Source organism: Amborella trichopoda, chromosome 2 (assembly GCF_054954075.1).
Source record: "Amborella trichopoda isolate Santa Cruz 75 chromosome 2, AtrichopodaSantaCruz75HAP2 v2.0, whole genome shotgun sequence".
NCBI classification, from domain to species: Eukaryota; Viridiplantae; Streptophyta; class Magnoliopsida; order Amborellales; family Amborellaceae; genus Amborella; species Amborella trichopoda.
In genome coordinates, this window is record NC_142337.1 from 51,012,667 (window position 1) to 51,037,597 (window position 24,931).

The following is a 24,931-nucleotide window of genomic DNA, read 5'->3' on the forward strand; positions in this document are numbered from 1 at the left end:
TCAAAATCAAGGTACCTCTCATCTCTTTCTCCTTTACCCTTCTCATAGTTTCTAGTAGGGCATCCACGAGGTTCTGACATACCTTTCTCCTATTCATATTTGGTAATAATTTTTACCTATTGTTTAAAACAATAGATAAAACAAACACGGAACCTCAAAATCTCAATACAGAGAATTTCATAAAAACACTGAGAATAGTTACCTGAAGATCAAGTTATTTCCATTCACTATCATCATGTAAACAATACTTCAAAATTTAGTAGTCTATCTCTCTCTCTCTCTCTCTCTCTCTCTCTCTCTCTCTAGCGTGTGTGGATACTGGACTGGAACTTAGAAGCCCATATCAAAGGATGAGTGTCTCTTTCTCTCTCTCTGGCAAAGAGAGCAAAGAGAAGGGCACAGAGAAAGAGATCAATGCATTTTGATCAGAATGCCAATGCTCCACATATTTTTGATAGAATTCCATTACCCCTTCATTAAGTACACCTGATTATGTAGACGTAATATCTCTGCTGAACTCGTCAAATCATCTTCCTAACAGGCTTCAAGAAATTATCAGCATGCCCCAGATAACAGCTTCTAACAATAATTGAAAAAAGATCTCACCAACAATGGCTACACAGAAGATTTCGATTGTAACAATCCAATATTTTTATTGACCAAAAAAATAAACAATCCATTATCATTTGCTGATGTCTTGTGAAATACATCATTACAAGTTTTATTTAGTCATGGAAGAAGCAGTACCTTACCAAAGTGTGTACTGCTCTCCATAATCCTCTGGCCCTTCAGAGAGTGGAAGGTACTTATAAACCACGGGCTTCAACTGAACTTATTCAATTAGCGGCCAAAAATGCTTCTCCACCTCAGAAACCATCACTGCCTTGTTCTAAAACTGTTCTATTTCGAAGACCAGCACCTGTTCTCATTCACAAAAACAGAAGACGAAAGAAAAAGTTAGATGATTTGCGTGAGGCAGATCGACAGTTCAAACCCTTGAAGTTCATTCAAGAAAAGTAAAACAAGCTGACCTAACCTTTCTTTTGTTTTTTTTTTTTTAAAAAAAAAAAAGAAGAAAAAGAGAGAGAGATAGTAAATGTTACCAAAACCCACTGGTTTTAGAAAATTACTCAGTAAAAGTCATGGCCGTTTCCAAAAATTAAGAAACCCTATAAGCTTTCTCCTGAAAATTGTAAACCCAAATTTAATTTGGTTGACACATGCACACAGAGAAAAGAGATAGAAGAAGGGGGGGGGGGGAAGGGGAGGGAGAGAGAGAGAGAGAGAGAGACAACTTATTGAATATAGAGCATGGAAGAGCAAAGGAATGTAGTTTTATAAGTTTCGAAAAGAATTGGAGGAAACATAATATTCTATGAGAAAAGAAAACCTAATCATATTTTCCACACCCAAAGCTAGTTAACTCTTTAAAATTCCACTATTTTTTTTTTGTTTCTTTTTGGAGGGTGGGGAGTGGGGTGGTGTGTGTGTGTGTGCGTGGAGAGGGGAGGGTCCACGATTTTGGGAAGAATGAGAATTATCTTGCACAGTCAGTCAGGCGCCACACAAGAATTCCTGAGAGATTGGCTTCTGCCACTTCACCACCCTGGAAACCAATTATAAAGAGTCTTCCATCCATGTTTAAGCTATCAAGGTTTCTCTGGAAATTGGGGCCCCAAACATTATCCAAAATGACATCAACGCCTGTCAATGAAAATTTGGGGTTTATGAGGAAATCAAACCGAACATTGTAAATTAACGCAATAGATCCGAAGCAGTGTTGTGGGACTAGCCCAAGTCCACTTTGGACTCAGACAAGTTACTTGAACTTGCCCTATGGGTGACTCTAAATGGCCCCGAGTTGTCTGTACATCACACAGCTCGGGGCACCTTATAAAAAAAATTAAAAATTAAAAATTAAAAATCTGAAGTGTTTTTAAAAAATGTAGAAATGTTGTATAATTGTTTGTGTAGGATTTTGAAATGTTTGGCAAAGATTGGCGATTGTTTTGTGCCATAATCCCTACTTTCATAGTTTCTATTTTTTTGAAGTGTCCCAAGCTGTAAATCAGGTTATTTAAGTCCATTTTTTCTCTTCTTTTTAAATCTTATTTTAAATTTTTATTGCTTTTTTTATGATTTTACTTTCTTTACCTTTTTTATTTTTTCAGATTTTTCATATTTTTTCCAATTTTTTTAAGGCATTTTGGCCCTGCGCAAGATTTGCCAAGTGCACTCCAATTTGCTTGAGTAACCCGACTCATCCAGAGTGCACTCCGATTTGCTTGAGTAACTCAGCTCGGCCAAGGGACGAGTCTCTTAGATGAGCTGAGTTTTAGAACCTTGATCCATAGGGTACCTTTGCCTCCAGTTTCTTGATTCTCGCAACAAAGTCTTCAGTTTTGTAATTTATGCAGACATCAGCGCCAAGCTCTTTGCAAAACTTCTTTTCTTCAGTACCTGAATGGCATAAGAGCTGTAGCATTATTTCACAGAGAATATATTTTACGTTGAATGTTTAGTAAATTGGATATGATGAGACGTAAAGACATGCTGCTTCTTTAATACCAGACCTGCTGTGACAAAAACCTTTGCCCCTATGCACTTGGTGACCTGAATAGCAAAGGTGCCAATACCACTTGATCCTCCATGAATCTGTTATTCAACAGCAATTACAAAGAGCAAAAATAAATTATTTTGCAGTAGCTTCTTTCATTATCATTTAACACAGAGACTGCCATAGCAATTTCCTCATGTAACTATGGACTACATTACTTGAGTGGAGGATTAAAGCATGCTTCAAAGAGCTAAAACATTGGACTACCATTGGGACTTAAGGGGGAACTACAGTGAATGAAATTAGAAAAAGAATGAAGCTAGCCCCAATGGGAACTACAGTGAGTGAAATTAGAAAAATAATGAAGCTTGTTTACATCTAAGGCAGATCAAATCAAAATAAGTTAAAATCTCCACTGATTAAAAACTTCTCCAAAGCATAATTTCAATAACCCCAAATGGGATAGAATCCAGGCACTAAAGGAAGAAACAAAAGCATAGTCTGACAGTCACAAATTGCAATTGTGAATGATCAGTAAAACTGGATAATAACCAGATATGTGACTGATTCAGTGCCAAATATATATCCCCCAAAACACACACACACACACACACATACGCCCAAAAAAAATAAAAAACTCCCCACTTTGCGTCAAGCAGACATGCTACAAGACTCTAAGGCTACAAACAATAGTTACTATGTGGGTCTAGACATTTTCAGGCCACAATAAGGCACGATTATTATCAAATCAGGCTTTACACATTTGTTTATGACATAATGAATATCAAAACATGTGTCACACCCATGATTACGCAATGAGAAAAATGAGAAACAAGATAAATTTAATTATCAATTATTTATAAGAAACTTAATCAATTTATTTATATAAATACCAGAAAACTTTCACCCGAGGTCAAATTGCTCGTCATAAATCAGTCGACCAAACTGTACAAGCCACCTCAGGAAAACTTGCAACATCTTATAAAGAAACACCTGAAGGAATGGGAAGACATTGAAATGCTGGAACAGCCACCTTTTCTGCATATCCCCCCACCCCCCCAACTAAGGAGATCACAAACCTGTAAAATATGTGATGAAAATTGTCAAAACATGCAATAGACATCATTAAAGGGAGGAAAGAAGAAAAAAACAGCAATGTCAAACAATTCATATCCAGGGCTGTTGGATTTAAACCACCAAGCAAGAAATGTGGGAATCCTCATTAAAGTTAATAAAATCAAGTAAAGTCAGAAAAATCTTGCAAATGAGATAGAGCACCAATGTTTTTCTTGGATAGGTTAGCAGAAGGCTTAAAACCGGAGGGGTGTGCAATTATCAATGCCCTAACTATTCAAAGACTGTGCTCAATCCCTAGAAAGGAAGGTAAGGTTCATTTCCTTTTGGGACAAAACTTCAAGGGCCCAACACTTCATCCCCTGCTGGTAAGCTTACCACTATAGGTCAGCTTTGTTTGCTTTTTCCTGTGGACAACCTTCAAGCGCAAACCCTTGATCTCCCACTGGGTTATCTACTACTAGGATAAAGCAAGGGACTGATCTTGAGCACCAACATTTGTTTCATCTAAATGTCCAAAAAATATATTACAATGGAAAAACAAGAGCCAGTTAGTATCATTTTATCAGAGATGCAATTTTAGGGTCCATTTAAATGTCAAATTTTCAAGTTTCAAATCGTAATTGCCCTAATTGCAATTTTATTCAATTATTACTTGCTGAGAGGGTGATGTTTGATTGTTCTAATTTAAACTGCAATTTCATATGGTGTGGTGCGAGGCTAGTGGTGGGAGCAGTGTGATGGTGGAGGAGGTGAGGTGGTGGTGGTGGTAGTATAGGCAGTACAGTGGTAGTAGTTGCATCACTGTGGTGATGGTCGGGTTCCGATGGTGCTAATGCTTGTCGCACTAGTGTTGGTGGTGGTGGCAGGGCAGTGTTGATGCTTGTGGCACTATAGGTCAGCTTTGTCTGTTTTTATTTTTAGGATAAACTTCAAGGGCAAACCCTTGATCTCCCACTCAAAAGCGGGGTTATCTACTACTTGGATAAAGCAAGGGACCAATCTTGAGCACCTAGATTTGTTTCATCTGTATGTGCAAAAAGTATTACAGTGGAAATGCAAGAGCCAGTTAGTATCATATTATCAGACGTAAGCTTAGGGTTCATTTGAATATCAAATTTCCCAATTTAATATTCAAGTTTTAAATTGTAATTCACCCAATTGCAATTTTTATTGAATTGTGACTTGCTGAGAGTGGGATGTTTGATAATTGCAATTCTGGTGGTGGTAGTATGATAGTGGAGGATGTTTGGTGGTGGTGGTAGTGATGGGGCAGAGGCATGCCGATAGTGTTGATATCATGGTGGTGGTGGTGGTGATTGGAGGGGGAGGGAGAGAGAGGAGCATTAATGTTAAACCCACTCCAAGTGGTTTTGTCAGCAATTACAATGGGGTGAGAGCCCCGGGGGGGGGGGGGGGGGGCAGAAAGAGAGAGAGAGGAGTATTTATGCGAACCCGCTCCAAATGGTCTTGTTGGAACGCTTGCATGAATCATTAACTCACCATCTATTAGAAAAGGCATGGACAACACCATGTACAATTACATCGAGAAGGTATTACAAGAACATCTCTTCTAATACTGAATGACTTATGAGACAAAACGTGTTCATATTCCACTCAAAATACAAACATTAACTGACAATGCTACACGATGAATCAGGATCATCTGGCAAAGAATGAAGTACATGGATTACCTGAAAATACCACAGGCATGAACTTGCCTTTTCCAGTATTTTGAAGACAAAGAATGGGCTTGCCTCATACAAAAAGGAATAAACAGCTTAATGGTTGCAAGATTAACTAGAAATAAATACCCTTACTCCCTCCCTCCCTTTCTCTCACTATAGGAAACAGGTTTGGAAATTTGGGAAATAGATGAATTCCCTATATCTACTACTGGTTGCAAACCCCAAAATAACAAAATTATCTAACTACATCAACCTAGTTATGTCAGAATCCATAAAAATTCAGACAATCCATGATTAAAAGGGAATTTTAAAATAAGAATAATGATCATATGTCCCTGATTCATGACATTCCATGTGCTCTTTTAATCAAAGACACTGAATTCAAATATGCCCATTGTTTTCAGAATTTTATTTTCAGTTCCACTACTGAGCTGATTTTTCATAGAATGCACGTGCACATGAAGAACGGTGGTATCACATAATATTCTTCTGTTCATATATCCATATAGCTATAAGGCATTCATAATTACCATTATATTTCATTGACGAACCAAAGTTTAATTCTCCAAGTAAATCAAATATAAACACGTATATTTCTAAAGTCATGAGACTTAACAAAAGAGAATGAGAGTGCGTGAGTGAACAGTCCTTCAAAAAAAATTACATATATCCAAAACTAGGGATGCAGAATATAAAATAAAATGAAATAAACTATTATCACCATTGGTTGCATGAATTCAATAACAAGAGTCCCTATTGCCCAAGAACATATTTGCACTATAAAACACCTAATCCTCAGCAGAAACATGAAGCAGGATGAAAATGACCTCCATATCTTAGCAGAAACAATAATTAAAAGGGAAATAATTCACAGAAACCCGTACCTCATCTCCAACTTTCCATCTCTGAACCTTTTCACCAACAGCTTCAACAACACCGAAGCATTCAAGTCCAGGAAGCAGAGAAGCACCCTTTGGAGGAGGATATCACCCTTGTCTTGGACCAGTATCAGTCCAATTCAACGCGGTAGCTGCTACTTTATCAAAACATCAACTTCTCTGACCTTAGGATTCTCAACTTCCTGAATTTGCAGAAACTCTGGAACTCCGGGTTCAGTGATCACAATAGCCTTCATTCTTTTAATTGCGAGTGGAGAGAGAAGAATTTCTTGAGAAATTAGGGTTACAGGAATGGGGTTTTGGTCGACTTAAACTGGGCTTTCTTAGCAGGGAAAGGATTGGAGCGGAGCGCGAGAGTCCACTGTAAATGGAAGTAGCTTAGTCTACTGCCGCTTCAAGTGCGGCTCTATCAGCCGGCACGTCAACGACAAAACAACCGGAAAATACAAAAAGAAAAAAGAAAATTACAAAACTCCCTCTTTGACTCAAACTTTCTTCCAATCAACTAACCTTTTTTGGCACCCCAAGGCTAAAGAGAAGACGAAAATATATTTCAATAAATGCTTAACAACTACAGATGGTCTGGCATATATTTCTGTCGAACCGAAACCCATACCGCATCTACTGGACTATATGCAACTTATGCTGGGCTGCGGCATCATAGCGCTAGACCGACAAAACTGTCGGCCCGTAGCAACAATTTGTTGGACCACATTTATAACTTTTTGTTTGGACCACATTTATAAGTTTGGGATCGAAGCATCATAATTGTCGGACCGCGGCAACAATATATTAAACCGCATTTAAAGGTGCCAGACCAATGGCATTTAAAGACAAGGGGAGGGCATTTTGATCTAAAGAACTATAAATTATTGACTTGGAGTATTTACTATAAAAAAAAATATATTTTGAGGTAAAAGTTGTAATAAAGAAATGAGTTGGGAGATGTACAAAAAATAGTCGAGTCAAATACGGTTTTTGTAATTTCTCAAAAAAAAAAAAAAAAAAAGAGATGAGAACCCAAGAAAGTAAACTAAAGCACACCTTCAATTAGTATTGAAATATATTGGTTCCGCACTGAAAATCTTTATGATGGCTTGAAAATTTATTTTCATCTCTAATTATGAAATTTACACTCCAAAATTATATGGGCAAGCTTTCTATGCTTCCCCTACCGCATAAAACTTATATACTTCCTCTTATCCATCCATTCTGAATGGAGGGCTAAGATTGTTCCAATTACAATGTCACGTCTATACAGTATTTTATTTTTAATTTTTTTTTATAAATTATTTTGAGACCAAATTTTGGATGTCCAATCCTCTATTAAACTCACACTAACAAAAATATAAAAAAATATTTTCAATAAAATAAAATAACCAAAATACCCCTGAAAGTTTTAAGGGGTATTTTGGTCATTATTTTTTATCGAAAAATAATTTTTAATAATTTTTATAGGTGCGCCCCAATGAGAAGATAGCACATACCAAATTTCATATTTATACTATTTGTATAAAAAAAAACTAAAAATAAAATACTTTAAGACGTTGGATCTAATATCAAACTGTGAGTCGCTATCTTGATCAAAATTGGATGGATGGATGGTAAGGGGAGCATAGTTCTTCTATGCTGTAGGAGAAGTATAGAAACCTTTTCCAAATTATATATATCAAGCAAATATATAAATATTTGAAAACCTTGAAAATTGATGGTCTAAATAATGCATTACAAGCGCTATTTTGAAAACTTGAAGTCCATTTTTTTTATGTTTGTGTATCTCAAGATTGAGATGATCGGATTTAAGGGTTTTTTTAGTATCGAAACAGCTTATTTTACTAAATTTTTGAGGCGCACCTCAATTTGATTGTTTACAGCCACAACCTTATATAAACTTTTTCCATTCAATTTGATTGTTTGCAACCTCAACCTTATGTGAACTTTTTTCATATAGGAGAGAGAAAAGAGCACTCTAAACCATAGTTAACAAGTCAGGGACTATCAATAAATCGGCTCACTATAAAATCTGAAATAAACTGTTTTTATTTTAAAAAGTTAGATGAAAAAATCGGGTAAAAATTACTGCATGTAAATATACCACTGATATATCGGACTAGGCTCAAAAAATCGGAGTAAAAAAATCAGATAAGTTTAAAATATTAAAAATTTTGAAATTCTAAAAAATAAAATGAAAAATTGCTAAAAACCACCTAGAATGTACCCTCTAGATACTCTACCCCTACCCCAAACTTTTCTCACTTCTTTTTATAAGAAATCAACTTTTATAACTAAAACCCCCCTAACTAAAAAAGTTGTAATTTTTTTATGATACTACCCCTTCTTATACCTTCACCTTACGAACGAAAGACCCCAATAATACATTCGTCGGACCGCGGCATTTATTTGCCAGACTCATCACATATGCCGATCTGATTTACTGCAATACCATATTGCTTTTTGAAACAGTGATACATCGAACCGTAGATAACTAATGTCGGACCGTAGATTACAAAACGACGGACCTAGACAACGAATTGCAAGACTTCATACTTCAGTTAACAAACCACTGGAGCGCATCTCTACAATGTCAGAGTTCTTCTTTAATAGTACCAAAAACGCCAGACCGAGCACACTAAACGCCGGAATGATCGAGAAAACCACCGGATTGATGCTATCAAAAACCGGACCGATGATCTCAGTAAATAATCGCTGGAGAACAATACATAAAAGCCGGCCTATTCGATGATATCGCCAGACTGCTCAAACTAAAGCCGGACTAACCTTTGCCAGAATGAACATCGCTGGACTGCTGTGTGATTGTGCCGGGGTGTTGAGTGAGTGGAGCCTTCGTAAAAAGAGAGATTGAGAGAGAAGTAGAGTTTTGGCTTAAGTAGAGAGAGAAAATAGGGTCCGAAGAGGGGGGGAGAGAGTAAAAAAATAGGTCATGAGAGAGAGAGTGGGCCTTGTAGAAAAAGATGACTCACCTTTGAAGAGAGAAAAACAAAAAGGGGAAAAATCGTGGAGTTGAAAATGGGAAAACTGTGACGAATGAGAAAATGGAGAAGGGCGTGAGAGAAAATGGTGGAGAGAGAAAGGGGAAATATGCTGACGAAAGAGAAGGAAAGGGGAAATTTAATGAGGGAAGGAGAAGGAATGGAGTGAAGGTAAAAAACGCAGGAGTGTAGCGCAAGGGTAAAAAAAAAGAAAGATAAAAAGGTAAATTAAAAGGGTAATTTTGTCCTAATTTTTATGTTTGTTAGATTTGGAGGGTTTTAGTTATAAAAGTTGGTTTTTTTTATAAAAAGAAGTGAGAAAAATTTGGGGTGGGGGTAGAGTGTCTAGAGAGTACATGCTAGGGCGTTTTAAGCAATTTTCCCAAAATAAAAATTATATCAACGCAATCGATAATTAATCCATCCAGAAAAACTTTATTAGACTATTATAATTAAGTCAATTAATTTAGATGTCTCATAATTAGTGTTAGAATTCGTATTTTTCTTTTGTCCACTAGAGGGTTCTCCTACATCAGAGCACTCTCCAACATAGGATTTTTGAGGTGCACCTTACTTCAATAGTATAAGGTTGCAATCCTAAAATAAACTATTTTCCTCAAATAATAACCTCTTTCTCTCTAAATTAATAACGATAATACTCTCTCTCTCTAATGTATTAATGACACGGTTCTCTCTCTCATTTAACAAGTTGATTTTCTCTCTCAAAATATTTAAAACAATCTTCTCTCTATCTCAAAGGTCAAAACAAAACCCATGATGGTTCTCTCTCTAAACTGGGAAATCTCTATAAAATGATAGAGCATAGAGAAGGAAACCATGGCTCTGATGGGTGGCCATGACTCTCTCTCTTTCATATGGGTGAATCGTGAGTTTGTGAGGAGAAAACCCTAAAAGTCGCATATTACAAATCTAAATTAAAAAATAGTGAGGACCTGAATCCAAGCTATGTAAGGTTTGAGAAAGCAATTCATTATGGTGAAGAGCTTCCTAAGAAAGAAGCCATGGCTATGAATGAGTGACCATGGTTCTCTCTCTAAATTTGGGGATTTTGAGATGTTGAATTTTGGGATTTTGATTGAAGGCATGGCTATGAATGGGTGATCAGGTTCTCTCTCTCTTTCTCTCTCTAAATTTGGGGATTTTGAGGTGTTGTTAAATTTTGGGATTTTGATTGAAGTTTAGCTTCCAACAATTTTATGCATGTCTATTATAAGTTAAATTTGGGGATTTTTTTATTGAAGTTAGAGTTAAATCTCTTATTTAAAAAAATGATAGGTTCTCTCTCTTTCTCTCTCTATCGGATGCTTTTTTGTAATCTGTTTTCCCCCAATCTACTGTTTGTTAAATTTTGGGATTTTATATGCAGCTAGTTTCTCTGTAAGGTCCTAACCTATTTTTCCCCACTCTAAAGGGGTTTTTTAATTCTCTGTAAAATCCTAACATGTAGTTTGTCTCTGTAATATTAAATTTGAGGTTTTTTTTTTTCTTAACGATCTTATTTTTTTTTCTCCTAATCTAATGCAGTTAATTTCTCTCTGCAAGGTTAAATTTATGGATCTAACACAGGTAGTTTCTCTCTCTAATGTTAAATTTGGTTTTTTTTTCCTTTTTGTAAGCGGTGATTCTCTTCCCAAAAAAAATTGTTTGTCAAAAGGTACAAAATAGAAATTTCATAAAAAATAATAAATTATTTAACTTTCAAAAAAAAAAAATACAGATTATTTATAGCAACGTTGTTTTTTAACCCTTTTTTTATAAAGCTGAAAAAAACGCGTTTTAAATGTTTCCTTGAAAAAAACTTGTTTTTTTGGCTGATGTATTGATAAATACGCCGATTAAAATGTTTTTTTTTTAAAAAGGTGATTTTTTGAAATGAAAAAATCACGTTTGAATCGACGACTTGCTAACTATACTCTAAACCAGTGATTCAAAAGTCAGTGAGTTGAACTGGACTCCTCCGATTCAACTCGGGAACCAGCAGACCCGATCCGATTCCAGTGAAATATCGAAAATCGCCCGGTTCTAGAGAAGAACTGGCGATTCCATGCCGTAAATCACCATGTGACGTCATGATTCTCCCAATTCTTCGATTCATGACGTCATGGCCCGCAGATTCTTCAATGGGCAGATTCTTTAATGGGCATTTTTGTAAATTTAATTCTTCAATTCATGACGTCATGCCCCGCAGATTCTTCAATGAGCATTTGTGTAAATTTTAAAAAGCACATGGCCCGCCGATTCTTCAATGGGCATTTTTGTAATTTCTTCCATGAGCATTTTTGTAAATTTTAAAAAGTACATATATCATAAAGTCCACATACCTCGTCACGTGATTCTCCTCACTTCTCACGCGTTATCCTCATTAACTACAAAGAGTTATTTACTCACTACAACTTCTTTCTACCTCTTCGATGTGGGATAATGTAAATGTATTAACTTGAAACATTAATATATTATATATTTGGTTTGCGCTTTTAATACTATTAAGTAGTATGTATTATAACTTTTTTTTTTGCATGTGGAGGGCATGGGTTCCATTCTCAATTTTTTTTTTCTTGTCAAATTTATTTTTTTGAAGTCAAATTCTTTCTTATAAATATTTTTCTTGTCAATTTTATTTTTTTAAGGTCAAATTTTTTTCTTATAAAAAAAATGAAAGGTTTTTTTGTATCAATTTCGCTTTTTGCCAAATTTTTTTATTATAAAAAAATGAAAGGTTTTTTTTTATCAATTTCGCATTTTGTCAAATTTTTTTCTTATCAATAAAATAAAAATTTTCTTATAAAAAAAATAAAAGGTTCTTATAAATTATTTTTCTTGTCAAATTTCTTTTTTTGTCAAAAACATAAAAAAATTTTGTCAAAAAAAAAAAGTAATAAAAAGTTTTTGTCAAAAAAAAAAAGTTCTTACAGAAAAATAATACAACAAGTATTTTTGTCATGAGAAAAAAATGAAAGGTATTTTTATCAATTTCGTTTTTTGTCAAATTTTTTCTTATCAAAAAAATGAAAGGTTTTTTTTATCAATTTTTTTTTTTGTCAAATTTTTTTCATATCAATAAAATAAAAAGTTTCTTATAAAAAAAAAATGAAAGATTCTTATCAATTATTTTTCTTATCAAATTTCTTGTTTTTGTCAAAAAAATAAAAGGTTTTTGTCAAAAAAATAAAAAGTAATAAAAAGTTATTGTAAAAAAAAAAAGTTCTTATATAAAAAAAAATAATACAACAAGTATTTTTTGTCAAAAAAAAGGTTATTGCTAAAAACAAAAAAAAATGTAATACGACAAACATTTCTTGTAAAAAAATAAAAGGTTTTTGTCAAAAAAACTAAAATGTTCTTATAAAAAAATTATTTTTTATTGTAGTCCATGTATGATTATATACTTCATCCATGATAGTTCTATGATTTTTTTTTTTTTTGATGTAATTTAATGGTTAAAGTAAATATCTCAACATTCACATATTGATGAAAAAAATAAAACTTAATAATATAGTACCCCGATTTTTTATTAGATTCCTAAAAAACAATATTTATAATAAATTTTAATAATTTATATATATATTTTTTACAGCTTAATTCGATCGATTCGGCCGATTCCAGATCCGGATCGTCGATCCATCGATCTGGATGGATTTTTGGGGTGCTTGATCCGGGCCACCGATCGGTGTTTTAAATCGCTGCTCTAAACTACGCGCATCTTTTACTTAAAGACAATTTCACCCCTAGAAACATAAAGGAAGGACAACGTGGTATTTTGCTTAAGAGATATTGCCTAGTTTGTACCCTTAATATGGACATGTACAGTTGATCTTGGTTTATTTACAAAGTTGTCAACATCTTCGAGACATGAAAGTATGGAACTATTAAAAACCACAGTTTGGATAAAGACCGGTATTTTACCGTTCGAGTAACAAAACTTTGAAAAGCGGCTATAAAACTAATGGGAAAGTATAGAATGAGACCGTTTACTTTTGATACAAGGTAGTCACATTAATTTTGACAATTGGATGTGAAATTAGATAGCGGCAATTATTTCATTGATCAAATTCAAACTTCAAAATTTTTTTTTCAAACTTTGTGACAAATCCAAGCTATCAAATTTCACATCAAATAGTTTGTAAGGAATTGTGACCACTTTGTATCAAAAGTAAATGGTCTCATTGTATACAATCCCAAAATTTTTATTCAATCGATTATGAGTAACAATATGAGATTCATGGATTGAAACATAGATTTTTTGAAACTTTGTTTCTATTTGAAGATTTTAGCATTAATTTATAACAAATTTATTTATTTATTTATTTTTTTTGAGATTTTAACATCAATTTGTAACCAAAATTTCTGAAATTTGTTTCTATTTGAATATAATTGAATCCTATACAATATTCTTGATCAATTTGTTATTATTGAACTACGCTTCCACATCGATTTTGCTTCTAAAGGCAATAAACTGAAAAGTTCTTAAAATGTTAACAGTTAACCAAAATTGACGGTGCAGATTTGTGTCCATTTTGATCCAATTTCAGTGGGGTTTATGATCTACAGAGATGTAGTTTTCACATAATCAAGTATGTTTAATTTTCACCTCGTTTTTTTTTCTATAATTTTTTCTTTCATGAATGTACCATAAATTTTAGGGTTTCGTCATACCAATCTATTCTTCCACAAATTTGAATCAAATTTCTTGAAATTCATTTCAAAATGATCATAGTTGACCTGTATTCCATATCATAGATCCAATACAAATGGATAGAAATCGAAAAGAGCATGGATTTTGAGCCATTAAGGTGCACTGATTTTGGGGATTTTGAGAAATTGTGTTTTGAAAAATTAATAATTTTTTAATAAAAATGGGGCTTATGATGCATATTGTTTATTGATGCACATGGTGTGTGATTCAATACTTTAATCTTCTTTTTTTTTTAAAAAAAAAAATGAATTTTGATATTGTAATTTTCCATTTTTTTAAGGAAAAAAATCTTTTTTTGAAGATTTTTTTTGTCACAACATTGAAATTTATAAGGGGTTTTATTTTTACTTTTAATCATATGATATGGAAGTGTTTTCGATATTTTTTAATCATATTTATTATAATAATTATTATTATTATTATTCATTGATAATAAAATCTTATATTTTATCTATTAATTTATTTGTATTATAAATTATATAATGTAAATAAGATTTTTTTGTTTTGATGATATTATAAGAGAAAGTCAAATTTATTTTTATTTATATAGTAAAATAATTATAAAATAGGAACCAATAATTTCAATTCCATTGTATAATTTTATAGTTAGTTAGGTTGCGATAATTTTGGATGAACAAAAAAATTAATAAACATTTGATATGATATTAATTTTGGTTTATAAGTGGTATTTTTTTAAAATCTTATAATATGGAAGGGTTTTTTTTTATATTTTTTGAACCATTTTGATGCAATATTATATTATTAAATTATAATTAATAATTATATAAGCATCCAAGGAAACATCTAAGTAGTCACTTATCTTTGCAAATAATAAAAATACATAATGTAACACCCATATTTTTTAAAAAACATAAAGAATAATACTACTACTAAAAATTTATGGTGATTTGTTTTAAAAAATTTAAAGCCAAAACCGACCAATCCAAACTATTCTCCAATTTAGATCTACTTATCCAACACTGTTTTTTAAGTACCCTATCCGGCTCACCAGTCTATTTTTTTAAAGATAAAGAGTGATTTGTTAAATCGGTCGGAACCAAAGACCTTCGTTTCAAAAGCAAAGTACCTCTCGTCTCTCCCCTTAACCCTTCTTATAGGCATCCTCGACCTTCTCTGACGTGCCTTTCTCCAATTCGCATTTCGTCATACTATTTGGGCTCTACGTTTTCCCTACTAGCCGTTCAATTTTGATCAAGTGTGTCATTCACCATTTTATTTTAGGTCCAACGCTTTAAAGTATTTTATTTTTAATTTTTTTATACAAATTCTAAGAATATAAACTTTAGTACATGCCATCTTTTTATTGGGTGCACCTACAAAAAGAATATTAAAAATAATTTTTTTATAACATATAATGATCAAAATACCCTTTAAAACTTTCAATGATCATTCTATTTTATTGAGAATTTTTTTATTATCTTTTTTACATGTACGAGTTTAATAGAGGATTGGACGCCCAAAATTTGAAGTCAAAATAATTTATAGTATAAAAATTAAAAATAAAATAGTGTATAAACATGACATTGTAATTGGGACAATCTTAACCCTCCATTCAAAATGGACCGTTGGTAAAGAGAAGTATATAAATTTTAGGTTATAGGGGAAACATAAAAAGTTTGCCTATAATTTTTACCTATTGTTTAAGTTACCACTATATTTCAAGAAACAAACATGGAACCTCAAATCTCGAGACAGAGAATTTCATAAACACATTGAGAATAAGTACCTGGAAATCAAGTTACTCGCATTCACCATCTGCATGTAAACAATAGTTCAAAATGTGGTTGCTCTCTAGCGTCTGGATGTTGGACTGGAACGCAGAAGCCCATATCAAAGGATGACTATGCGTCTATCTCATAGTTCCAGGAACCCTGGGCGTAATGCCACGGTCCCCTTGGGAACTCGATCCCGTGGTTTCTCTAGAGGATTTTAAATGGAGACCTTGCTCCCTATAAAATAGTATCGTCTACATGCTTATAAAAACCCTTCAAAGAGAGAAGCCCTACTATTAATTGAACTGCCATTCCTCTCTTCTCTTTTTGATATTATAAATTCATTTATTTAGAATATGTTAAATTGTAGTGTATATCAAATCATGCAATATTAGGATCACAGTATTAAAAGACTACATTTTAATGTCACTATAGGTGAATTTATGATATAACTTTAGCATTGGTACTAAGCTAAGGTGTATAATAATGGATCAACCAAGCACTATCCTCATCTGAATTTCACCATATACAATTAATTGATTTTTTTTTATGCCCCCAAGTCAAAAACTCGATCCCAGTAACATAGGATCTCGCTCCCAAGAATGCTAAGATCTAGCTCCTTAACTTGTTCGATGTATGGACGTCAATCCTAATCCCAGAGAGCTTCCACCCTATGGCGGTTCGACATTCCCCGAATCGATCCCGCTCCCACCTCCAACTCTCTCTCTCTGTGTCTATGTCGGGCAAAAAGAAAGGGCACCGAGATAGAGATCAATGCATTTTGAACAGAACGGCAATACAAGCTCCAAATTTTTTTATAGAATTCCATCACCCATTCATTAAGTACACCGATTGTGTAAAAGTAATATCTCCGCTGAAAATCATTCAAGTATATTTCTTCAAACTGAAAGTTAAAATTTTCCACATTCCTCGTCAAATCATCTTCCTAACATATTTTAAGAAATTATCAGCATGCCCCAGATAACAGCTTCTAACAATAATTGAAAAAAGATCACACCAACAGTGACTGCACAGAAGATTTCGATCATAACAGTTCCATATTTTTATTTACCAAAAAATAAACAGTCCATTATCATTTGCTAATGTTTTGTGAAATACATTACAAGATTTATTTAATCATGGGAGAAGCAGTATCTTGCCAATGTGTGTGCTGCTCTCCATAATCCTGTGGCCCTCAGCAGCTTCAGAGAGTAGAAGATACTTATAAACCACGGTCTTCAACTGACCTGATTCAATTAGCGGCCAAACATGCTTCTCCACCTCAGAAACTATCACTGCTTTGTTCTCGACTGTTCTATTTCGAAGACCAGCAGCTGTTTCTCATTCACAAAAACAGAAGAAAGAAAAAGTGAGATGATTTCGGTGACGCAGGTCAACAGTTCAGGCCCTTGAAGTTCGTTCAAGAAAAGCAAAACAAGCTGACCTAACCTTTCCTTCAAAAAAAAAAAAGAAGAAAAAGTGGGGAGAGAGACAGATGTTTAAAGTTACCAAAATTCTACTGGTTTTAGAAAATTACTCAGTAAAAGTCATGGCCATTTCCAAAAATTAAGAAACCTTTAAGTTTTCTCCTAAAAATTGTAAACCAAACCACAGAATGACATCTTCACGTTAATTTGGTTGACACATACAGAGAAAAGAGAGTGAAGGGGGAAGGGGGAAGGGGGAAGGGGGAAGAGGGGGGGGGGGGTGGTGGGGTGAGACGATGCACACACCTCAGGCACTTCTTTTATGAAATCAATCAATAAGAATGAAAAAAAAAACTGGCTTTCGATGGTATTTGATGGGCATGAGGAAATCTAGTTGATGTTAACTAGATCACATTTCAGGGTAAATTACTTAAAGAGTAACTTAGTTCCAGTGGAAGCAAAATAATTGTATCTGACAGACTGGCTAATACGACACATGCTAAAGATTCCAGCATAGGAAAGACATCCATACTCAACAGCTAAGTCCAGAATATCTAATATTTATCAGCAAACAACTTATTGAAGATAGAGCATGGAAGAGCAAAGGGATGTAGTTCTATAAGTTTCGAAACATAATATTTTATGAAAAAAAACCTAATCATGCATTCCACCCGCAAAGCTAGTTAATTCCTTAAAATTCCACCTTTTTTTTTTGTGGTGGGGGGGGGTGGGGTGTGGGGGGTGGTGGTTTGGAGAGGGGATGGTCCACGGTTTTGGGAAGAATTAGAATTACCTTGCACGGTCAATCGCCTCGCAAGAATTCCTGAGAGATTGGCTTCTGCCACCACACCACCCTGGAAACCAATTATAAAGAGTCTCCCATCCATGTTTAGGCTATCAAGGTTTCTCTGGAAATAGGGGCCCCCAACATTATCCAAAATGACATCAACACCTGTCAATGAAAATTTGGGTTTGTGAAGGAAATCAACCAAACATTGCAAATTAACGCAATAGATCCAAAGCAGTGTTTTGGGACTCACCCAAGTCCACCTTAGACTTGGACAAGTTACTCGAACTCCCCCTATGGGCGACTCCAAATAGCCTCGAGTTGCGTGCACAACTTGGGGCATCTTAAAAAAATTTAAGAAAATCTAAAGAGTTTTTAAAAATTTAGAAGTGTCGTATAAATATTTTTGTATTATTTTGATGTTTTTGGCAAAAATTGGTGCGTGTTTTGTGCTATAATCCTTATTCTCATATTTTTCTACTTTTTTGAATTTTTTTAAACTGTAAATCAGTTTTTTTTAAATCCATTTTCTCTACATTTTAAAACTTATTTTAACTTTTTAAACGTTCTTTTTTATTTTATTTTACTTTCTTTACCTTTTTTTTATTTTTTTCAGATTTGAAAAGAAAATTCTATTTTATTTTAGCGCCTTTTGGCCCTGTGCAAGACTCGGGCGAGTGCACTCCAACTCACCCGAGTAACTCCACACAACCAAGGGGTGAGTCCCTTGTACGAGCCGAGTTTCAGAAACTTGGTCCATAGGGTACCTTTGCCTCCAGTTTCTTCCTTGATTCTCGCAACAAAGTCTTCAGTTTTGTAATTTATGCAGACATCGGCACCAAGCTCCTTGCAAACCTTCAGCTTCTCTTCAGCACCTGAATGGCACAACAGCTGTAGCATTATTTTACAGAGAATATATTTTATGTTCAATGTTAAGTAAATTGGATATGAATGAGACATAAAGACATTGTGCTGCTTTAATGCCAGACCTGCTGTGACAAAAACCTTTGCTCCTATGCCCTTAGCGACCTGAATAGCGAAGGTGCCAATACCACTTGATCCTCCATGAATCTGTCATTTAGCAGTAATATTACAAAAGTAAAAATAAATTATTTAGCAGTAACTTCTTTCATTATCTTTTAACACACAGACTGCCATAGAGATTTCCTTATGCATTGATGAACTCTATAACTTGAGTGGAGGATGAAAGTGAGCTTAAAAGAGATAAAATAGTGGACTACCTTGGGACTTACGGGGAAACTACAGTGAGTGAAATTAGGAAAAGAACAAAGCTTGTTTACATCTAAGGCAGATCAAATCAAAATAACTTATAATCTCCATTGATTTAAAAATTCTCCAAAGCATAATTTCAATAACCCTAAATGGGATAGAATCCACACTAAAGGAAGAAACAGAGTCATAATCTGACAGCCACAAATTGCAATTGTGAAATGCACCGAATGGTGTAACTTTTTGATCAGTACAACTGGATAATAACCAGATATGTGACTGATTTAGTACCAAGTTATTCCGTAATAAAACGCTCCCCACTTTATGTCAGGCAAACATGCTACAAGACTCTTTAAGGCTATAACAGTAATTACTATGTGGGTACTTTTTCGGGCCACTATAAGGCACAATTATTATAAATCAGGCTTTATACATTATTTTACGACATAATGAATATCAAAACATGTGTCACACCCGTGATCCAATAACGAGAAAAATGAGAAACAAGATAAATTTTTCTATCAATTATGTATAAGAAACTTGATCAATTTATTTAAATAAATACCAGAAAACTTTCACCCGAGGACAGATGGCTCATCATAAATACAGTCGACCAAACTGTACAAGCCACCTCAGGAAAACTTGCAGCATCTTTTAAAGAAACGCCTAAAGGAATGGGAAGACATTGAACTGCAGGAACAGCCACCTTTTCTGCATATCCCCCCCCACTAAGGAGAGCACAAACCTGTAAAATATGTAATGAAAATTGTCAAAACATGCAACAGACATCATTAAAGGGCGGAAAAAAGAAAAAAAGCAAGCCATGTCAAACAATGCATATCCATGGCAGTGGGATTTGAAGCACCAAACTACAAATATGGGAATCCACATTACAGTTAATAGCATCCAGTAAATTCAGATAATCTTGCAAATGAAATTGAGCACCAATGTTTTTCTTCGATAGGCTAGCAGAAGAATTAAAACTGGAGGGGTGTTGCAATAGTCAATGCCCGAACTATTCAAAGCACTGTGCTCAATCAGTAGTAGGTAAGATTCACTTGCTTTCTGGGACAAACTTCAAGGGCCGAACACTTGATCTCCTGCACTAAAACCTGGTAAGTCTACCACTATAGGTCAGCTTTGTTTGTTTTTTCTTGAAGACAAACTTCAAGCACAAACCCTTGATCTCCCACCGACAAGTGGGGTTATCTACTACTAGGAAAGAGCAAGGGATTGATCTTGAGGACCAACATTCATTTCATCGAAATGTGCAAAAATCATATCACAGTGGAAAAGCAAGAGCCAGTTAGTAAATGCAATGGTCCATTTGAATGTCAAATTTCACAATTTAATGTTCAAGTTTCAAATCGTAATTGACCTAATTGCAATCTTATTGAATTCTGACTTGCCGAGAGGGGATGTTTGATTGCTCTAATTTAAACTACAATTTATGGTGTGGTGCGAGGCTGGTGGTGGTAGCAGTGTGACGGTGGAGGAGGTGAGGTGATGGTGGTGGTGGTAGTGGAGGCAGAACAATGGTAGTGATGGCAACACCGTGGTGGTGATCAGGTTCCGATGATGCTAATGCTTGTGGCACCAGTGTTGGTGGTGGTGGTGGCAGGGCAGTGGTGGTAGTGGTGGCATTATAGGTCAGCTGTGTTTGTTTTTTCTTGAGGACAAACTTCAAGGGCAAACCTTGGATCTCCCACTGAGAAGTGGGGTTATCTACTAATAGAATAAAGCAAGGGACTGATCCTGAGCACCAACTTTTGTTTCATCTGCATGTGCAAAAATCTTTACAGTGGAAAATCAAGAGCCAGTTAGTATCATATTATCAGACGCAAGCCTAGGGTTCATTTGAATATCAAATTTCACAATTTAATGTTAAAGTTTCAAATTGTAATTTACCCAATTGCAATTTTTATTGAATTGTGACTTCGTAAGAGTGGGGTGTTTGATTGTTCCAATTTAAACCACAACTGCGTATGGTGTGGTGCAATGCCGGTGGTGGTAGCAGTATAATTGTGGAGGCCGCTTGGTGGTGGTGGTGGTGATAGTACTGGAACCATCATGATGGTTGCGATCGGATCCCTATGGAGCTAGTGCTTGTGGCAGCAGTGTTGGTGGTGGTGGCAAGGCAATGGTGGGGAAGAGGCACTGCGATGGTGTGGCTGTCGTCGTCGTCGTGGTATTTTTTTTTTGGGAAAATTTCGCATAGAACCCTAATTCCTTATATTATTTCATGGTAGACCCTCCTTCCATTTTTCTTTCAAGCGGACTAAGGACACCCTAAAAATTTCACCATACCCCCTCATATCTTATCTTCCATCTTTTATTGAATTTTGATCATAAAAATTAACCCCAAAAAATCCTTTTATACCATTTCAACCCAAAAACTTTTTTAATGGGTGGAAAGGGAAAAAGAGGGTTAAAAAAGTTTTTGGGTTGAAATGGTATAAAAAGATTTGATGGGGCTAATTTTTATGAAAAGAAGGAGATAAGAGATGAGGGGGTATGGTGAAATCTTTAGGGGTTTCCTTATGCTGCTTAAAAGAAAAACTGAAGGAGGGTCTACCATGAATAATATGAAGAATTAGGGTTCTATATGAAATTTTCCCTTTTTTTTTTTCTTTCCGGGGGGTGGAGCATTGGTACAAAACCCACTCCAAGGGGGCTGAGAGAAGGAGGAGGGAGAGAGAGAGAGAGGAATATTGGTGCAAACCCACTCTAAATGGTTTTGTTGGCAATTATAATCAGGGCCTAAATTGTTTTTATTTTAGACAACAATTTGCAAAAATTATATTGAAACTGGCCAAATTTATACTTTAGTCTGGATTACAATCCGATTACGGTTTGGCTGGAAAACACTTAATTTCCCTGGAAGGCTTAGTTTCCCTAGAAGGCTAGCATGAATCATTAACTCGACATCATGCAACAACATCGAGAAGGTATTACAACAACATTTCTTATAATCCTGCATTGTTTATGAGACAAAACGTGCTCATATTCAACTCAAAATACAAACACTGACTGACAAATGCTACACGATGAATGAGGATTATCTGGAAAAGAATGAAGTACATGGATTACCTGAAAATGCTACCACAGGCATGGACTTGCCCTTTTCAGTATTTTAAAGACAAATAATGGGCTTGCCTCGTACGAAAAGGAATAAATAGCTTAATGGTTGCACGATTAACTAGAAATGAATACTCTCCCTCCCTGATTCTCAAAAAAAAAAAAGAATACTCTCTCCCTCACTCTCTCCCTTTTTCTTTCCACGGTAAACAAGTCTGCAAATTTGGGAAGTAGATGAGTTCCCTATCTACTACTGGTCACACATCCCAAAATAACAAAATTGTCTAATTAAATCAACCTAGTTATGTCAGAATCCATATAAATTCGGACAATCCACAATTAAAAGGAAAATTAAAAATAATGATCATATGTACATGATTCAGGACATTCCATGTGCTCTTTTATTCAAAGATGTTGAATTCAAACATGCCCGTTGTTTTCAGAATGTTATTTTCAATTCCACTACTGAGCTGATTTTTCATAGAATGCACGTCCACATGAAGAAGGGTGGTATCACATATTATTCTTCTGTGAATTCTTCTGTTCACATATCGATATAGGTATAAGGCATTCATAACTACCATTATAGTGCATTGATCAACCAAAGTTAAATTCTACAAGTAAATCAAATATAAACATGTATATCTCTAAAGTCATCCACTTAACGAAGAGAATGAGAGTGCCTAAGCAAACAGTCCTTCGAAAAAACTACATATATTCAAAAGAAGGGATGCAGAAAAGAAAACAAAATGAAAGAAACTATTATTACCATGAAACAAAATGAAAGAAACTATTATTACCATGAGTAATCATCCTATGAGACCTTCCCACACTCATGTGTGTAAGACCCCAAATGATCACCGTTAAATTTGGCACAGATCCTTATAAAAGTTATTGTGGGACTTGACTTTTCTAGAATCTGTGCCAAATTTAACACTGATCCTTTGGGCTCCATGTTTGTTATTGTGGGACTTGACTTTTCTAGAATCTGTACCAAATTTAACACTGATCCTTTGGGCTCCTACAAACATGGGTGTGAGAGGGTCTCACAAGGTCATTTCCCCATTACCATTGGATGCATGAATTCAATAAAAAGAATCCCTATTTCTCAAAAACACAGTTGCACTATAAGAACCCTAATCCTCAGTAGAAACATGAAGCAGAATGAAAAGGACCGCATACATTAGCAGAAACAATAATAATAATAATAAATATTATTCACAAAAAACCGGACCTCGTCTCCAACTTTCCATCTCTGAACCTTTTCACCAACAGCTTCAACAACACCAGAGCATTCAAGTCCAGGATACTGAGAAGCACCCTTTGGAGGAGGATATCGCCCTTGTCTCTGACCAGTATCAGCCCTATTCAACGCGGTAGCTGCTACCTTTATCAAAACCTCATCTTCTCTGACCTTAGGATCCTCAACTTCCTGAATTTGCAGAACCTCTGGACCTCCTGGTTCAGTGATCACAATTGCTTTCATTCTTTTAATAGCGAGTGGAGTTAGAATAATTCCTTGAGAAATTAGGGTTACAGAAATGGAGTTTTGATCTACTGAAACTAGGTTTTCTCAGCAGGGAATGGATCGGAGTAGAGCGAGAGAGTCCACCACAAATGACAGTAAATGTGACATCCTTATATGTCAGCATGTGGAAGAAGAAAGGATAGGCTACCAACGGGGAAAAAGTTCAGGGAAAATTTTGTATAGGACCCTAAATTTTTATACCATTTCATGGTAGGGCTTTTTTTTGCATTTTGCTTTCAAGCAAAATTTCGTATAGACCCTCTAAAGAGTCATATTATTTCACGGCAAGCTTAGTTTCTATTTTTATTTCAAGCATAAACTCGATTATAAAAATTAGCCCAAATAAAATTTTTTATATTATTTTAACCCAAAAACTTTTTATCCATCTTTTTTTATTTCCAACCATTAAAGAGTTGAAATAGCTTAAAAAGATTTGATGGGGTCAATTTTTATGAAAAAAAAGTCAATAAATAAAAAATAAAAAATAGGAGGGTACATTGAAATCTTTATACTTGGAAGAAAAATAGAAAGAATGTCTACCATGAAATAAAATGAGGAATTAGAGGCCTATATGAAATTTTTTCTAAAGTTTATATAGTTCCGAGGCTCTAAACAATCAAATTAGAGCCTACCTCAAAATTTTCATTAGAAGAGGTTGTATTGATGCCCAAATATCATCAAATTGATCATTTCAACATCGAGATGCATAGACACGAAAAAAAAAAAATGGATTTCAAATTTTGAAAATACTGTATTTTGTAACGTATTTTTTAACGGTCAATTTTCAAGATTTTCAAGTTTTCATAGAGATGTTGATCTACATTATTTTTAAGCTTTAAATTTTATAAATAAATATGAAAATATATTTCAAGGCTAACACAAAGATTTTCAGTGTTAAAACTACATTTCTCAACTGTGGTTGAAGGTAGGCTCCAATTTAATTGTTTAGAGCCTAGGCTAGAACAAACTGCACCCCACTACAAAGAGACCATTTATCTTTTGGGCATGGGGTCACAATGATTCCCACCCATTAGGATGGTTTGAGGTATGTCACGAATTCCAAAAATAATTTTTTTTGAAAATTTCAATGATGACTTGAAAATATAATTTATATCTAATTATAAATTTAAAACTCAAAAAATATTACAGATTGAGCTGATCTACAAATATATAAAAATCTTGAGAATGGTCGACATAATGTTTTACAAGATGTACTATTTTTGAGA

The 24,931-nt window shown here is 34.5% G+C and overlaps 1 protein-coding gene and 1 pseudogene across 2 annotated transcripts; both read right to left on the minus strand.

The window, feature by feature from the left end:
• Window positions 1-627: 627 nt before the first annotated feature.
• On the minus strand, window positions 628-6,958 carry LOC18431579 (uncharacterized; annotated as a pseudogene). Its single transcript, XR_016049512.1, has 7 exons — window positions 6,204-6,958; window positions 3,451-3,636; window positions 2,574-2,655; window positions 2,360-2,460; window positions 1,549-1,704; window positions 1,110-1,112; window positions 628-919 (listed from the first exon to the last, which is right to left on the minus strand). The product of XR_016049512.1 is annotated as an uncharacterized LOC18431579 (transcript).
• A 9,736-nt stretch (window positions 6,959-16,694) lies between these two features.
• On the minus strand, window positions 16,695-23,795 carry LOC18431578 (uncharacterized). Its single transcript, XM_006841700.4, has 6 exons — window positions 23,412-23,795; window positions 19,665-19,844; window positions 18,859-18,940; window positions 18,637-18,744; window positions 17,876-18,034; window positions 16,695-16,989 (listed from the first exon to the last, which is right to left on the minus strand). The coding sequence occupies exons 1-6, from the start codon at window positions 23,661-23,663 to the stop codon at window positions 16,793-16,795; spliced, it is 978 nt and encodes a 325-aa protein (XP_006841763.1). The 5' UTR covers window positions 23,664-23,795; the 3' UTR covers window positions 16,695-16,792.
• Window positions 23,796-24,931: the final 1,136 nt, after the last annotated feature.